Raw genomic sequence first — 15,856 nt, forward strand, 5'->3', positions numbered from 1 at the left:
ATCCCACCCATACTACCCCCTTAATGCCAATGTTGTGGGTTATGAGCCCAACCAGACTCCAGTGTTGGAGCTTCTGGTCTCTGCTGGTGGGGCATGTACTGTTCTTCTTAGTGCGACTTTCGCGCTGGCCAGCTATGTGAAACCGACCTTGCGCATGGCGGATCGAATCGCCATACTGTGGTTTGTGCTCTGTAAGACGATCGAAAGAAAGATCAAAGTTTCGATATTGATGGGAATATAGCTGGAACTCTACACTGCTTCTTCGAGGGTTATTTTATGCTCCACCATAACCACATGGCTTCTGCCCAAGATCTTTTTGGGCAACTATGGAAAGAATATGCTCTAGCGGATTCCCGGTATATGACCTCGGACACGTTGGTGTTATGTATGGAGACCATGACCGTGGTGAGTCCCCATATACAAGGCCAACTTTTTGAAGATTCACCGCTGATTCCTATCCACAAAGCTCTTGTGGGGACCATTGTGCTTTGTTGTTGCATACTTGACCGCAACCAGGCATTCCCTGCGCCACCCCATCCAGGTAATTGTGTGCATGAGCCATTTGTACGGCGACACGCTGTATTATGCCACCAGTTTGTTTGATGAGTATGTCCACGGACGACCATATTCCCGACCGGAGCCGTATTATTTTTGGCTGTATTACTTTTTTATGAATTTCATCTGGATTGTTGTTCCGGGTTGTATGTTATATGCATTTCTTCGGCTGAGTGTATAAGCTGACATTCAATAGACTATCTCTATCAAAGCATCTCCACCATCTCAGCTGCGCTAAAACAAGCGGAAAAGGAGAAAACTAAGTAACACCTCTTTCGTCATCGGCATAGTGGAGCATCGGGCTAGAACTGTGTCACGAAAGGGAATTTGGATTGAGAAGGGGAAGAAGGAAAATATTGATGTATATTGTATAAGTATCTAGGATCATATGATAGGATTAAAGCTATTGATTTGAACATTTTAATAGATTTTAATAGATTTTAATAGATTTTAATTGAACAGATCAAATATCACACTACCATACCTGTGAGCCTAAGTACCCTACCTGCACAGGGGACCACCTGACGCGCAACTTGGCAATATGAAACCGAGTTCAACTCTGTCTTCCCTGGTTTCTTCTTGGATTTAAACATCTTTTTTTAAAAAAATATCAAGTTGAATCGGGGGTCTCCAATAAGAACCCGTGGACTTAGTTTGCACCGATTTGGTTTCCCAGCAACCAATTTAGTGCGGGAGGGGGAGAGGCTTATCGACCTTGTCAGCCCCCCAACATCTTGCCCAGCTGATTGTTTTTTTATGATCCTTGAAGGATTTTCATAAGATCGTCCAAAAGGCAGATGATCCAAATTTCTTAGAGATATCTGGGGGTTTGGTAAGTAATTACTAGACTGTCGAAGTCAAACCTTTATTCGGGTGCCTGCTTTAACAAAACATCGAGAGCTACCTACTAATACTAGCCTCTATTTTGATCTATAGGTACCGATGCCATCTTCTGTGACGCCACAACGTCCCTCCAATCGTGGAGGAACTCCAAAATCTACCTCAAAACCGCTAGATATCGGAGAACCGCTCGGGGCGCATGACACGAACACGGTGCGCTCAAGAGTGCGAAAATGGCAGCAACAAGGCGGCGGGGTGGTAACAGTCGACGACCCCTACGCCGATGATGAGGAAAACGATATAAAACCAAGACCAAAGCCGGCCAAGATCAAGGCAGAGAAGCTGGAGAAGGTGGAGAAACCGATCAAGGACAACCCCCCGACCACAAGGAAGCGCAGTCACAGCACCCCCCGCAAACGTGTGGTGAGTGACGAGCATTGGAAGCGAACGCGAAACCGAGCCTCGACCCAGTCCTCGTCGCGCAATCTACCTACACCTAGGCGCATAGCCGAATATACTACAAATGAAGGGCAGCTTAGGTCTTCACGGGGGAAACACAACGATAGCGAGTACGAAGACGAGAAAAATCGCGATCTCCCTCGATTTCAAGGAAAACGAGGTACCGGAACGGGAACTAAATCTCCTATTCGAGACACCAAGTCCGCGGGTGCACGACAGAATATCGATACCATCACCGAGAGCGACTATGAAACGGACCATCCCAGAACCGTCGAACCTACAGAGCTCTCGGACAGACTCAGGACGCACTCGCCTCCCCCAGAGGATGCGTGGGCAGCAAGCGAGGCGGATTTCTCTGAGCTGTCAAGGAGACGCAAGCGTGGCCCAGCAAAACCTCCCAAAGGTGGTATATTCGCGCACATGATCGACGAGTCTAGAAAAATGTTTGGGATCCCCGAACCTGAACCACCGAGACCTACGCCTACGCCGACTACGGGCCGTGGCGCCAAAATTGAAGCATGGCTTTCTGACACACCAGATCCTTTTATGGATGAAGCCGGATCTAAGACTGATATGCCAGCCCCTCTGGATCTGAAGTCAGGCCGGGCAAGGCGATCTCAAAAACTTGCAGATGGCGAGATACATCTTGGTACTGAGTCTGAGCCATCAACAATCAGCGAGCGCCCGAAAAGTTCCGAGTCTCGCCCGAAGAGCGCTGTGAGTAGGCACTCCAAAGGAAAGGACAGCATTTCTTCAATCGACAAAACAACAAAGGTACAAGATCGCGATACGCCCTCAGAAGCAAAGCGAGCTAGTATAGATAGGGCCTCTAAGTTGTCTGTCAAAAGCAAAGAGGACAGTCATATCGAAGATAGGTCTTACTTGGATAGCCTCGCACCCTCAGAGTCCGATTTCCAGCCATTTTCCGATGGCGGCTCTGAAGTATCGGGGCATAATGCGCCTGTGCCACTTGGCCGAAGGAAGCCATTCCCAGCCACCGGTTACCATCGTCTGTCCACCATTGCTTCCACGGACACCTTGAGCACCGCTGTCACAGATAGAACCGAGCACGTACCGAAGCCTGTCTCAGCTGAAACGCCTAAATCAAACCTTGTGGAAGCAGAAGAGGCAGAAGAGGCAGAAAAGAATGACCAGTTCGACCCAGAATCGCTACCTGTGGTATCCTCACAACTAAAAAGGCGGCTTACCACTCACAATGACCTTATGTCTGTCCTATCTGTTTCAACTTCGCGCAGAAGTACCCGGTCGAATCGGAGTATTCGCACCAATAAAAGTCGCCTGGCCCACGCGACAGTTGACGATTTGCTCCATGAGCTTTCGGGTGACGAGACGAAGTATATGCGCGAGTTGAAAACACTGGTCGGAGGAGTGATTCCGGTCCTCTTGACTTGCGTGCTGTCCCGCTCTGATTCGGCCATTGCCGCGGGGCTCTTCCGGCCGTCTTTGGACCCTCAAGACGACTTGAACTTCTCAAAGCCAATTGTTAACATGGGAGTGGCGATCGAGCGCCTCAAGACTCTACACAAGCGAATCCCGCAAGACAACGCGGATGCATTGCTTACGTGGGCACAGGGTGCCCAGAGAGTTTACCGAGAGTACTTGAAGGCATGGCGCCTTGGATTCAAAGACGTCATTGTGAACCTAGCTCCTCTGGAAGAAGATGAAGTCACGAACGATGCTGACACGAAGAGCCTAGATGAAGGCTTGGAGCGAGACGAAAATGGCGACATCGTGGACAGCAACGGGGAAAAGGTCGATGTGGCCTATCTGCTGAAGCGGCCGTTAGTACGTCTCAAGTACCTAGCGAAGAGTTTCAAGGGTATCAATACGTTGGAGCCATCCCCAAAGGCTGAAGAAACCGCTGCCGCCTATCAAAGTCTTGTTATCGATGCCCGAAAACGCGTCCGGGATGAAAGAGCGAGATTGGAAGATGACTCTGCTGCCAGTATTGACCCAACACGCACAAGAGACCCGATGACCTTGGGCGTCCTCCGTGGGATTGGCATTGATCAGACTCGCCATGTCCGTGCCCGCGATTTCTTCAATCTATCGTTGTATCACTCAAGTGGACAACTTGTGGATTGTCGAGCTGAGCTTCTGTATCGAGATAACACTCCGAGCAAAGGGCCGGGAGGTGATCTTTTGATTTGCGAAATTGATCATTCAGATCGCTGGCTTCTCTTTCCTCCCATGGACCTAAGATGTGTTTCGGCCCGCAGGGGAGAATCGAAGCACGAGATCATAGTCATGCTGCGTAGCAGTCCCGGAGAAGAAAAGTACTGGCAGGAATTGATCTCCCTCCGTATTGACGAGGAAGAAGTCGGGTCTGAATGGATCTCATTGCTCGGGTCCGACCCTATTCCGCCATCAATTTGTCGAAGCCAGAGCTTCATCAGCCGAGCCAAGCAGAACAAGGCTCACAAGCCCTCTGCCGTTGGCTCTCCGCCTAGGCCACACCCTAATGACATCGATATCCCCATCGGCGAGAAGGCCACCGGTAAACGACGCTCGTGGACCCCCAAAGAGCATTCGTCTGATCCAAGTACGGTCAGCTCTGTCACTGATGCCCGGAGTTCGTTGGCCTCAATCGTCACTCGGGAGACTGACTACACCAGTGGAGGATCCGAGCTATCCGCAAAGCCCGCTCGCCCTGATCTACCTCTTCTTCCTTCGACGGTTCCTAAGAACTCGCCAACTAGCCCGGAAAAGTCTGCCACCGGCCTCAAACGATCCAAGGCCAAGAGACTTTCTCGCTATGGTGACAGCCCGGCTTCGGAAGCTACTTCTCATCAAAATGTTGTATCTGATAAAGAACCCGAATACAACGGGCCTGCGGCTGCCTCGCCTCAAACTCCAAGTACACCAACGGGGCGTAGATTCTATGGTGAAATAGAAGAAACCCCAACAAGAGCGTCGCCGAGAGAAAAGTCGCGCTCAAGGATTCCTCAACCCCAGAAGACGCCTGTGAGGGAACCCGAGCCCGAATCTCCCAGGGTTTCATCTGTGCCCTCAGCAACTCTCCCATTGATTCCCAAAATCCGAACTCCTAGCAGCCAAACTCACCTCTCTACTCCGACAAGCATCGGCCCCGAAGATGAGGAAGACTATCCTCCACTTGAATGCTTGCCCAAGCAAGAAATCCCGGAGACACCAACAAGACATAGGAGAAAGAAGTCTCGGAGACGGCCAAAGGATGATGATAGCCCTCCTCCTCCCCCACCTCATCGCTCACCGAGCCCGGCCAATGGCAAGCGCTCCACTACTCCAGTTCTTGCTTCCAGTAGTGGTGGGCTCAAGCGACGTGGCTCTTCTCCCCTAAAGCACGAATATGAACCTTCTACAGCTTCAGATTACTCAGAGACCGACTCAGACGCGTCAACAGTGCGCCACTATTCCTACTCATCATCTGAATACTCACGATCCGGCGGCTATTCTGATTCGGAGGATGATTACTCCTCAGTATCTGAAGACGAAGAATATGTTACTCCCAAGCCAAAAGCACCCGACGTGATCTCCGATGCCAGTTCTCTCTCACCTTCTAACTCTGTGTCGCAGAGTGGCTACCGTGCTGTCCCGCTGCAGCCTACCAAGACTAACAAGGCCGTTGCGTCTGTCTTTGCCTGGTCTGATAAAGGCAGCTGGGAACCTTTGCTTCCTGACGAATGTAGCATCGTTGTTAGTCCTGGCCTGATTGAGGCCTTCCCGGTGGGCTCTGAAGCTGATCCAAACTCCGATTCCCAATCATCAAGACCGCTCATATCTCTCGAATTAACACCACTGGTTCCTATTCGCCGTGGCACCGCCATCGATATTAGCATTCGCTCTCCTCCCACGGAGCGATCCAAGATCACCTCCAGCAACAACATCATGTTCCGGTCAGGCAACCCCGATGAATGCGACACCCTATACGGCTTAATCAACCAATCAAGAATCAACAACCCAACATATATCGCGCTCCAAAACGCCCGCGGCCCGTTCAACGGCCATGCCTCTACCTTTGAACCTGTCCCGAAATCCGGCGGGGGCCTGTTTGGCTGGCCTCGCCGCAGAAAGAGCTATCGCGCATCGAGCTCCCCACGCTCTGTGGCCGAAGGTTCCGAAAGCAGCGTGGGAACAATGAGTAGCGCGTTCTCCGCCCTCAAACGCTTTGGCACAAGCAGCAAAATGTTCAACATTTCCCGCTCAACCATCGAATCCCGCACCGGTCGCGAAGGCAGCATCTACTCTGGCTCCGGTGATTCCGGCAACGACCCATCCCCTAACTCCGGCATAGGCCGAATTGCCGCAGCAGTCAAAGGCGCCGACGGCATCGGTCTCTCAAACGCCAAGGTCCGCCTGTACGCACGTGAATCCGCCTCCAAGTGGCGCGACATGGGCGCCGCCCGTATGACCATCATGCCCGCACCACCCAAAAACCCCTCCCGCCCCGGTACTGGCGTCAGCGGCCGCAGTGACAGCAGCTCGCCGCATGGTGATAACGCCGACAATGCAAGCGGCACTTCACCTCCCACATCAGGCCCCGCCTCCCCGCGTGGCGGCATCTCGGTCGAGAAACGTATCGTCATCCGCGGCAAGACACGTGGCGAGACTCTCCTTGATGTCTGTCTAGGTGAAAATGCCTTTGAGCGCATCGCTCGCACAGGTATTGCAGTCTCCATCCGCGAGGAGGATGAAGACGCGTCCATTGCTCAGAAGGGTGGTGTTGCTACTGGCTCTGGCAAAATATTTATGATTCAAATGAAGAGTGAGGCCGAGGCGGCTTACACGTTTGGGCTTGTTGGTAAACTCAGGTATTGATAAGTGATGTGATGAGTTGATGTTGGGTTTGTGATTGGGCTTGTGAACAAGGTATGGGGGTGTATTCTTGGTTTTTTTTTCTCTTTTTACTTCTCTTTTCCTTATTATTTTTCTCTTCGAGATCCTCAGTCATTATCAGCTCTTTTCTTTTGTACATTTAGACTTGGCCCAATGATATCCTGGCAGTGAAATAATACAAAATATCCCTATTTTCTTTCTTATAGCAATCCACCTCCTCGGTATTGAGCTTTTCCTTTTGAATGATAATACTTCATACATTTAGCTCTACATGTTATGTTTGCTTCTAGTATATCATTCTATGTATATATAGTATAGCCCAAGTAAATGAACAATACATCATTGGTCTCAAAGGCCATTTCAGCCCTGGATACAGAGAAGTCTAAGTCCTCATTTCCGCCCCGTTGGTTTTCTTGAAAACGTACCCAATCAAGTTACACTCATCTTTCAGCATAGAAACCAACACATCATCATCAATGGCAGCTTCAAGCTCCAGATCTTCAGGTCCAGCCCCGGCATTAGAATCAGACTTGACCGCAAGCAGAGTTGGGTCAACATGCGCGTACTGAGCCAAAGACTGATGCATCGTATCTTTCTTGCTTCTAGGCTCGCCTTCCTTCGCTTTTGTACCCTTCTTCCCCTTTCCGGCTATTTTAGCACGGTAAGTACCGTCACGGATAGCCTGCTCTTGTTTCTCCATATCGACCTCAGAAGCCTTGACAAGAGTATGAGGTTTCGGTAGAGATTCATCCGAGTCATAATCAACATCCTCATCAAGGTCAGAAGGAGGATCCGACAAATCGTCAACTTCAGATCCACCCTCACCATCGACAGTAGCAGGCGTCACGGTGCCAGACGAAGAACCCTCGGGATCAGCTTGAACGCCTCGTCCACCGCACCGACATCCCAACAACTCATGGGTCTGACAAGCCCTGTCCTCGTCAAGCTTGAACAAATCCCTCAGCTCAGCAGCTGAAAACTGCGCACCACCGTTACTCTTCTCCTGCATAACGCTATCTGCAAGACCAAGCTTGGTAACCTGTCTCTGCCAGATCTTCTCCTCAAGACTCCCCTTGAGAAGAATTCGGTAGATGCGACAAGGATGTTTCTGGCCGTCGCGGTGAATGCGCGCCATGGCCTGGATATCCGTGGCAGGATTCCAGTCTACATCAAAAAGGACGAGACGGCTTGCACCAATCAGGTTGAGGCCTGTTCCGCCTGCTTTGGCAGACAGTAAAAAGGCAAAGCAGGAGGATGCCGGGAGGCGGTTGAAGTCGTCTACCAGGCCTTGCCGTTTCTGGGCTGGTGTGCTACCGTCTAGGCGGAGGTATGGGAGGCCTAGGGAGGTAAGGAGAGTTGCGAGGAGGGAGAGGGTTGAGGTGTAGTTTGACACGAGGACTATTTTCTCGTCTGTTTTGCTGCGCATTGTGTCGAGAAGTTGGTCGAGGACGCGGATTTTTGCGCTGGAGGACGGGGATAGATGGCGGTGGAGGGGTTGAGGGATGGAGGCGATAAGGGCGGCCATTGTTTCGTTGGGGGTGTCGTCGTTGTTTTTGGCTGTTAGGAGAGAAGGGCTGTTGCTGAGCTTTTTGAGGATCGTTATTAGCTGCAGGGCGCTTTCGGCGTTGCCCATTGCGCTTTGGAAGACAGAGGAGGCAAGGACTGCTTTGTAGATGTTGGCTTGAGGGCGAGTTGGTTTGCAGAAGAGAACATATTCGGACTTAGGTGGGAGGTATTTGGCCAAAATGTCCGCTGTTCGGCGGAGCATAAATTTGGAGGTAAGTTCTCGCAGCTCTTCGCCTCTGGACTCTCCTTTCTCAATCTCCTTTCTCGTTGCTTCTGGCTGTCTGCTGCGAACGATTGGTGTTTCGAATTCTCGAATGAAGGACTTGAAACTTCCCAGGAGCCCTGGATTAACAAGGTCCACAGCTGCAAAGAATTCTCTCAGATCATTTTGGATTGGCGTGCCGGAGAGAATGACTCTCTTCACGGCGCTGAGCGACTGGATCGCTAGACCACTCTTGTTCTGCAATGTCTTGAGTCTGTGGCCTTCGTCCGCGATAATGATATCGACTCCAGAACTATTCGCCAATGCTTCCTGGACCGTTCTGAGCTTCTCATATCCAACAATCATGATACTATACGACCGGCCCTTGGTGAAATCTGTAAGACGCTTACTCTTATCATCAAAGACAAAAACTCCAATGCGCTCATTGCCAAGCCACTTGCGGAACTCCTTCCTCCAGTTATTGATAAGAGTGACAGGACACACAATCAGTGCCTTCTTGATAACAGGGGGGGCTTCAAAGACAGGATTCTGCTTCAGCAGAGTCCAAAGCAGGGCAATAGTCTGCAAAGTCTTTCCGAGTCCCATATCATCCGCGAGAATTGCACCTTCGCCATTAAATGACCGCATGCCCATCACACACTCGTACAAGAACTGCACACCTTCACGCTGATGCGGCCGCAAGTTCTTGGTCAAGATAGGATCAACAACAACATCCACAACCTGCCTCCCCTTCGGTACGGACTTCGGCCGCGGCATAACCAACGCGCCAACTGCTTTGGGGTCATGACGCGGAATAACCTTCCCCGCAGCCTTGGGAACAACGGTATTCACAAGAAGCGGCGCCTTGTAAGCGGCAAACGCCGCCGGTGCGTTCCCAGGGTTCGCATTGGGGTTGGTAACTAGAGCCAGCGAGCGCTTGAGAGACTCTGTTCGCTCGGCAGCTGTAGGCTTGCGTACTTCGCCCTTCTTTCGAGCGGTGGGGACTTCTTTCTTCGGTTTAGGCACCGGGTCCGGCGTGGAGGTAGGCGTTGCCTTCGTGCCTTCCAGAAACATTCTACCGGAGAGGTATTCCTTGTGCGACATCTCAGAGTCTATTTCAACCTCTTTGCCGGATATGGAAAGCGTCGTTCCCGGCTCGAGGCGGGCTTCGTGCATCTTCCGTCCCATCTCCTTCCCGGCAATGTCTCGTAGATACACGAATTCTCCGCGAGTGGAGAGGATCCCATCTCCATCCCATGTTTTGTGCTTCTTTGCGCTTGGTTTGCGCCTGTCTGGGTCAGCTAGTTCGGTGTAATTGGTACTCGCCCAGTGGGGGATCAGCGTTCTGAGGACCTACCAGAGAACATTGAAGTATCTTTCGCCAGATATATCATCTTTGGTCGATGTACCGTCTGATCCTTTATTGCTAGCTTGTAAGAGTGGTTTTCGACTGGCTATTGGTGTCGATTGCACATTCTTGGGTGCTGGTTCGTCTTCGAGGCGCGGCTTTTTGGTAGGACGGCTGGGTTCGTCGGGAATTTCGGTGGATACTGCAGCAGGGTTCCTAATTAAAGGAGACTTGAAGGGTTTGAAGACCATAGCTGCGCTGGTCTTTATCTCTTGATCAAGATTGTGTTGGGGAGGAGGACGCGACACAGGCGCGGGACGCGTAGTCACGTGGCTTAATAGATCACTTTTGTTAAGGACCGTTCTAGAATGAGGAAACACTTGGTTTATAAATTTAACTATCAATACTAGTATGTAAAGTATACATATTCAAAAAAAGGAAGCTCAAGCAAATGGACATGAATTATTTTGGCGGAGCTATGTATAGAGTCGTAAAAAGCCCAACACCAACGGAAATGTACAAGGTGTGTAACTATAACGTTAAGTCGCATCATGAAAAGGGGCATTTTGATAGCCGTGCAGCGAAGAAAAATCTCTATCAAGCAAAATGGTATACGCAGACTTGACCTCCCAACATCTTCCCTAAATGAGATTTACCGAGCATCATCGGCGAGGGCTTTGTCGGTCAACGGGACATGCTTCGGGCCCACATATGAGTCTTTGTGGATGAACCACCAGATAGTAACGAAGATTGATAGACCTCCGGTCATCAGACTGGCATAGTTCATTGACGCAGCATCAGTAGGTAGAGCGTAAGGGAAACAGAAGATAATGGCGAAGGCGATGATATAAGCACAGGCTAGGGAGTTGACGACGTAGCCAATTTTGTTGTTCATGAAAAAGTATCCAGGGACGAAGGACGAACGACGGGTCAGAATGTGAGGGAAGATGGCCATGAAATACGAAAGACTGGACAATTGCACGAAGCACCCCACAAAGGCGCTAAAGGCGGTGGTCGAACCAAGGTAGATGCATGCCAGGACGGTGATAACACCACAGCAGGCCAGGGTAGCGTTGAAGGGGTTCTTGAACTTGAGGCTGATTCGCCCAAGCCACCCGGCAAATGGAGTTGCGCCGTCCCGAGAAATGGTCCAGAGGGTACGGCCGGCGGTGATATAACAGCCGCAGGCAGTAATAAAGGTAGGTAGGAAAGCGACAACCAGGAGACCCAGAGCTCCAGCGTGGGAGCCAGTGGCTTGGCGATAGATCTCAGCCAGGGGGAAGAAGGTGCTCGGGTCGCGCACCGCGTCGAGGTCGTTAATTGCATAGAAGATTGCGATCATATAGCAGATACCGGTGACGAAACCGACAGCCATCTGGGCCAGGATAGCCTTAGGGATATTTCGGCTCGGTCTGTAAGTTCAAGTCAGCATTGATAATAGAGGAGATGGGAAAAGAAAAAAACACTGACTTGGGGATCTCCTCAGCCAAGTGGGACGAGCAGTCAGGAGTTCCAACACTGTAAGCACCGTTGAGCATTCCAGCTACAAAGACGAACCCTTGCTGGGCATAGCCGGTTCCATTCTCCCATGTTTCCCACACGAGCTTGTCAGTGGCATATCCGGAGCCGTTCACATGAGGCATCACAGCACACACGACGATGGTAACGAACACACCCGCGAGAATGAAGAACATGCCGAGGTTTCCTATGTAAGGTAGGAAGCGGTTCATGAACAGCACAATGCAGCAACAAGTCCAGGTGCAGAGGAGGAAGCTGACAAAAACGTTCCATCGTGACGGTGTGAAGCCGGGATGCATCAGCGCATACATAGCCACGGTCTGCTGGGCTAGAATCAAAGACATCGATGCAGCACCGAGAATCCAAGCCAGACAGTTCCACCATCCAGCGTAGAATCCGCACACTCGACCGTACTTGCTTCCCGCAGTGATAGTTGCCCAATGGTAGACACCACTAGCTGAGGGCATACCCGATGCCAATTCGGCAATTGATGCGGCGACTAACCAATAGCAGACAGACACAGCGATGCTAGAGGAAAAGGGGTTAGCTGTACCTTGATACTGGTAGGAAGGGAGATGTACAATTCATAGATAGTTCCTGCAATTCCACCGTTTGTCAGAGCCACAACGACACTACCACCTTGGGCAATCCATGTGTTTCCAGTGGTCACGGCCACAGCACAGATACTGATAAGGCCAAAGTTCCGCTGGAGTTCCTGACGATGTCCTGATGCATTAACCAACTCTCCATCTACTGGGCCATCGTGTGTATAATCCGGAGATGTGATTTCTTTTTCGGGGACGTAGCTGGCCTCCTTCTCCGGCGAATAAACACTCCCAGACATGATCGAAATTATGGGAATATCCCTAAAACCTGGTAAGGATACTCCTCGATGAATTCCAAAATGCAGAAAGAATGAAATGAGAAGAGTTGAGATGAAGTTAAGAAAAATGGAAAGCAGCGTCTAACGTATATTATTATCCTGGGCCGATCAAGTCATGGATTGAATTCAACCCGGCCCCACCCAACTTTCTCAATCTCCAGCCAATCATCACTCACGGGGGAACATCATTCGGTGGCTAACTGGTTAATAGTGGAGCTGCCCCGGGATTCCCATTGGGCGAAACCGGGGAGGGTGCCATCTCGACAATGTACTTCGGGAAACTTTAGGTGCCTTGCCGCTTAGCCCAGAAGGGGAGCTTCAACAGAAATTTCATCCCTTTAAGTATTAGTTTCTTTTTACTCCTTTCTTCATCTCTACCTCTTTCTTTTTTGGAGAGATAAGAGATTTAGGGCTGTTTGGCGGGTCAATTAACCCCAGACTCTTCTTAATGCCGTTGATACTCTAAATGGCGTGTTCCTTTTAAGGGGCGATACATTATATAATTGAAACCTCCATACGGAGTATTCTCGTGCACATTATAGCGTACTCCGTACGGAGTAATTTCGTACACATTCTCCTTATTTACCCCTGTTGAATTGAAAGCGTATTCCAAGTGAGACAAGCCTAGAAGCGCCACACAGTACCTGGTAAGTGGCAAGGTAGAATATAAAAGTGGGCTAAATGTGAATCCAGAATCCTTTTTTTGTCAAGCTAAAGCGACCGGGGTGTGTGTCGTATGTTGCATGTAGCAATATCATAGGGCTTGGGGGTAACTTTAAATTGGGCTCTATACCCACTTAAGCCCAGTGCCAAAAAAAAAGGAAAATATGAAGTACCCAATCTACCGAGGTACTGAGTGTTCATCATCGAAATACCGAGTACGGAGTACAGAGTACATATCAAAATCGAGACTTGGGACAGCACATTGTCCGGAAGTATAGTTCAGCTGAATGTGGAGAGCATAGAGGCGACTCCAGTTTTAGCCTTAGATCCTGCACAGTGATCTAGACCGAGCACTCAAATAACCTTTGATAAGATATTAATAATTATCTTGTTCCAGTTAGATTTAAGAGAACCTTGGAAGGCATATATATTTTGAACCCTATCCAATTCAGTTACATATCATACTACCTACATATGTAGGACTGGTCCCTGAACGGAGACCTCTGTATCAAGTAAAGATCCGCTTTTTTCCAAAATTCCCTCAAGAAAAAGGCTCGGGTCAATCAGTGTCTCATCCATGGATATGGCCCCCCACTCTTCACACTTCTAGATTAGTGGCAAACTCAGAATTGATGGTCTCCTGTGTAAGTAAAGTCTAATAATTGGTACATTCCTATAGAGATTCAAAATCAAAGGTTCTATATTCCTGGATTTCTCTTGAGTTTCCAAGGTTAGATATTGATTTACCTAATTTCTTGAACCTTGGAATATCTCTTGATCACCTCACCTTTCTCCGCAGTGGGCCTCTTTAAGATAGATGTGTATATCTTAGACGCTTAGGTGGCGCTTTACTTTGGTGATTGGGTATAATAAAAGGTTTACATATACGATGTTGTATCCTCTTGCCTAATCAAGCAGGTAGTACTAGCTTCATTATAACTCTAGTTTATTATAATTTTATGAAAACTTTTATTGGAGGCTGAAGACTACCTAAACTTCCGGCTCTTGGAGGAAATTTCACTGTAAGCTTGGTAAAGTGGACCAAATTGACCGATACAAATTAGAATGCAGTAATGAGATCAATTACCCAAACTAATCCCATCCAAGGAAACATCCCCCACCGTCCAATCGTTATGTTGTATTCTCTAAGCTCTATCTTTGAGTGCAGGTGGCTTTTTATTCTGATTTGCATCTTACCATACTTTGAATCTATCATAATTTTGAAGGTTCTAACACATTTCAAGCCCCTGTTGTAATCACCGGCATATTTACGGCCCTATCGGAACTTGGCAACCCTATGCATAGCTCATATCCCGTCTAGTTTCATAAAATGTGAGTGCGCCTCTTAAATCTCGTTTCTCCTTTGAATCCCTGTTAACCTTTATTTGAACAGGCCAGGGGCAATGTCTGGTTTAGGAGGTCACTTCGCGGTGCAATTCGCCCGTGAAACATGGGCTTTGTATTCTGTTGGAGTACTGGGTGCTGTCTTGCGATTGTGAGTATTAATTGAATGTCCAATATACGAACTCCCACTAACCAAAGGTCTTTGATAGCACTGCTCGTCTTCGGCGTTTAGGTGTTCGCAATCTCCAGGTCGATGACTATCTTATGATATTCGCAGTACTTTGGTATACAATACTGTGTGTCGCTTTAAATCAAGTTGCTTCCGGTGGCGGGTCAAACCTCATGACCGAAGAGGACAAGCTCTCGTTGACAGATCAAATTATCAAAGAACGAGTGCGCGGTAGTAAATGGGTCTTTGTGTCGGAACATTCCTTTATTCTTTGCGTCTGGAGTTTGAAGGGATGCATGCTGGTGATCTATGCGCGTATCACGTATGTTGAATCTCGACTTGGAGTTTGTTCCTTTCGCTAACAACCAACAGTGAAGGATTGAAGCAGAAACGATGGATCAACTACCTGGCCATTTATGTTGCACTGGGATTTGTCGCAACCGAACTGTCGCTCTTCCTGATGTGCCGCCCATTAACAGACTATTGGGCCGTCCTCCCCACGCCAGACTACCAATGCTCATCCTACCAATACTACGAAATCGTACAAGGTTGCATCTCAATCTCTGCCGACATATTCATGCTCCTTATCGCCATCCCGATGCTAGTCCAAGTCCGCGTCCCTGTCAAGCAGAAGCTGATCCTAGTGGTCCTCTTCGGCATGGGAATCTTCGTCATCGTCGCGGCCGTCCTGAATAAGGTGTATTGCCTCGTCCCATCTTTGATCTCCTACGTCTATATGAACTGGTACTTCCGCGAAGCAACTGTCGCCATCCTGGTCACTAACCTGCCACTAATCTGGTCACTGCTCCGCGATGTTTTCCCCGCCCTCAAGAGCTGGACCGGGGGCTCCAAGCGCGGTACTGACCGCTACAGGTCCGGGCCCTGGACCAGCAAGGGTGGCTCGAATCTGGCTCCCTATGGCCAGCCCAGCCATGCCCGATCAGGAGACTTCGGCATGCAGGAATTTGAGGGCACAACTACAATTACCCCGCAAAAGGCGACTGCTTCCAATATGAGTTTCTCGCCCAGCGAGGAGCGTGATGCGAGCAGTGATGATGGCTCGGCCCGCGCTTTGCGCATTCGTCAAGATATTACCGTGACGGTGCAGCGTGACTCACGGCCGTCGGATTATGAGTCGAATTCTTCGCATATTACCCGCGCTCGGGAGGAGGTTTAATTGAGTCTTGTTATATATCGAGATCTTATTTTCTGTTTGTCTCCTTTTTTACGAATCCATGAAGTCTCCAAGGGCTTGATACCCCGTCCTGTATTATGTTTCTATTTTGTCTGTACATATTTACTTCTGCACCTTGGTTTTGTTTCTCTGCTTTTGTTTTTCTGGGATCATCCAAAACATATGTACGGAGTACGCACTCGAGGGATATATTGGAGTTTAGACATAGAGATTTCTCCTTGAAATATGCCCACAACTAAATATTTAAAATCCATTGATTACATGTCAACTTCCACCGC

At 49.4% G+C, this 15,856-nt stretch overlaps 3 protein-coding genes across 3 annotated transcripts; 2 read left to right on the forward strand and 1 right to left on the reverse strand.

The window, feature by feature from the left end:
* Positions 1–1,497: 1,497 nt before the first annotated feature.
* PGRI_032040 (uncharacterized protein) lies at positions 1,498–6,672 on the forward strand (the record flags this gene model as incomplete). Its single annotated transcript, XM_040790917.1, has 1 exon — positions 1,498–6,672. The coding sequence occupies one exon, from the start codon at positions 1,498–1,500 to the stop codon at positions 6,670–6,672; it is 5,175 nt and encodes a 1,724-aa protein (XP_040647870.1).
* Positions 6,673–7,072: 400 nt separating this feature from the next.
* PGRI_032050 (SNF2-related protein) lies at positions 7,073–12,168 on the reverse strand (the record flags this gene model as incomplete). Its single annotated transcript, XM_040790918.1, has 5 exons — positions 7,073–9,746; positions 9,816–10,169; positions 10,463–11,218; positions 11,277–11,852; positions 11,906–12,168. The coding sequence occupies 5 exons, from the start codon at positions 12,166–12,168 to the stop codon at positions 7,073–7,075; spliced, it is 4,623 nt and encodes a 1,540-aa protein (XP_040647871.1).
* Positions 12,169–14,273: 2,105 nt separating this feature from the next.
* On the forward strand, positions 14,274–15,560 carry PGRI_032060 (uncharacterized protein; the record flags this gene model as incomplete). Its single annotated transcript, XM_040790919.1, has 3 exons — positions 14,274–14,365; positions 14,424–14,705; positions 14,756–15,560. The coding sequence occupies 3 exons, from the start codon at positions 14,274–14,276 to the stop codon at positions 15,558–15,560; spliced, it is 1,179 nt and encodes a 392-aa protein (XP_040647872.1).
* Positions 15,561–15,856: the final 296 nt, after the last annotated feature.

This window comes from Penicillium griseofulvum, assembly GCF_001561935.1.
Source record: "Penicillium griseofulvum strain PG3 chromosome Unknown contig_80, whole genome shotgun sequence".
NCBI classification, from domain to species: Eukaryota; Fungi; Ascomycota; class Eurotiomycetes; order Eurotiales; family Aspergillaceae; genus Penicillium; species Penicillium griseofulvum.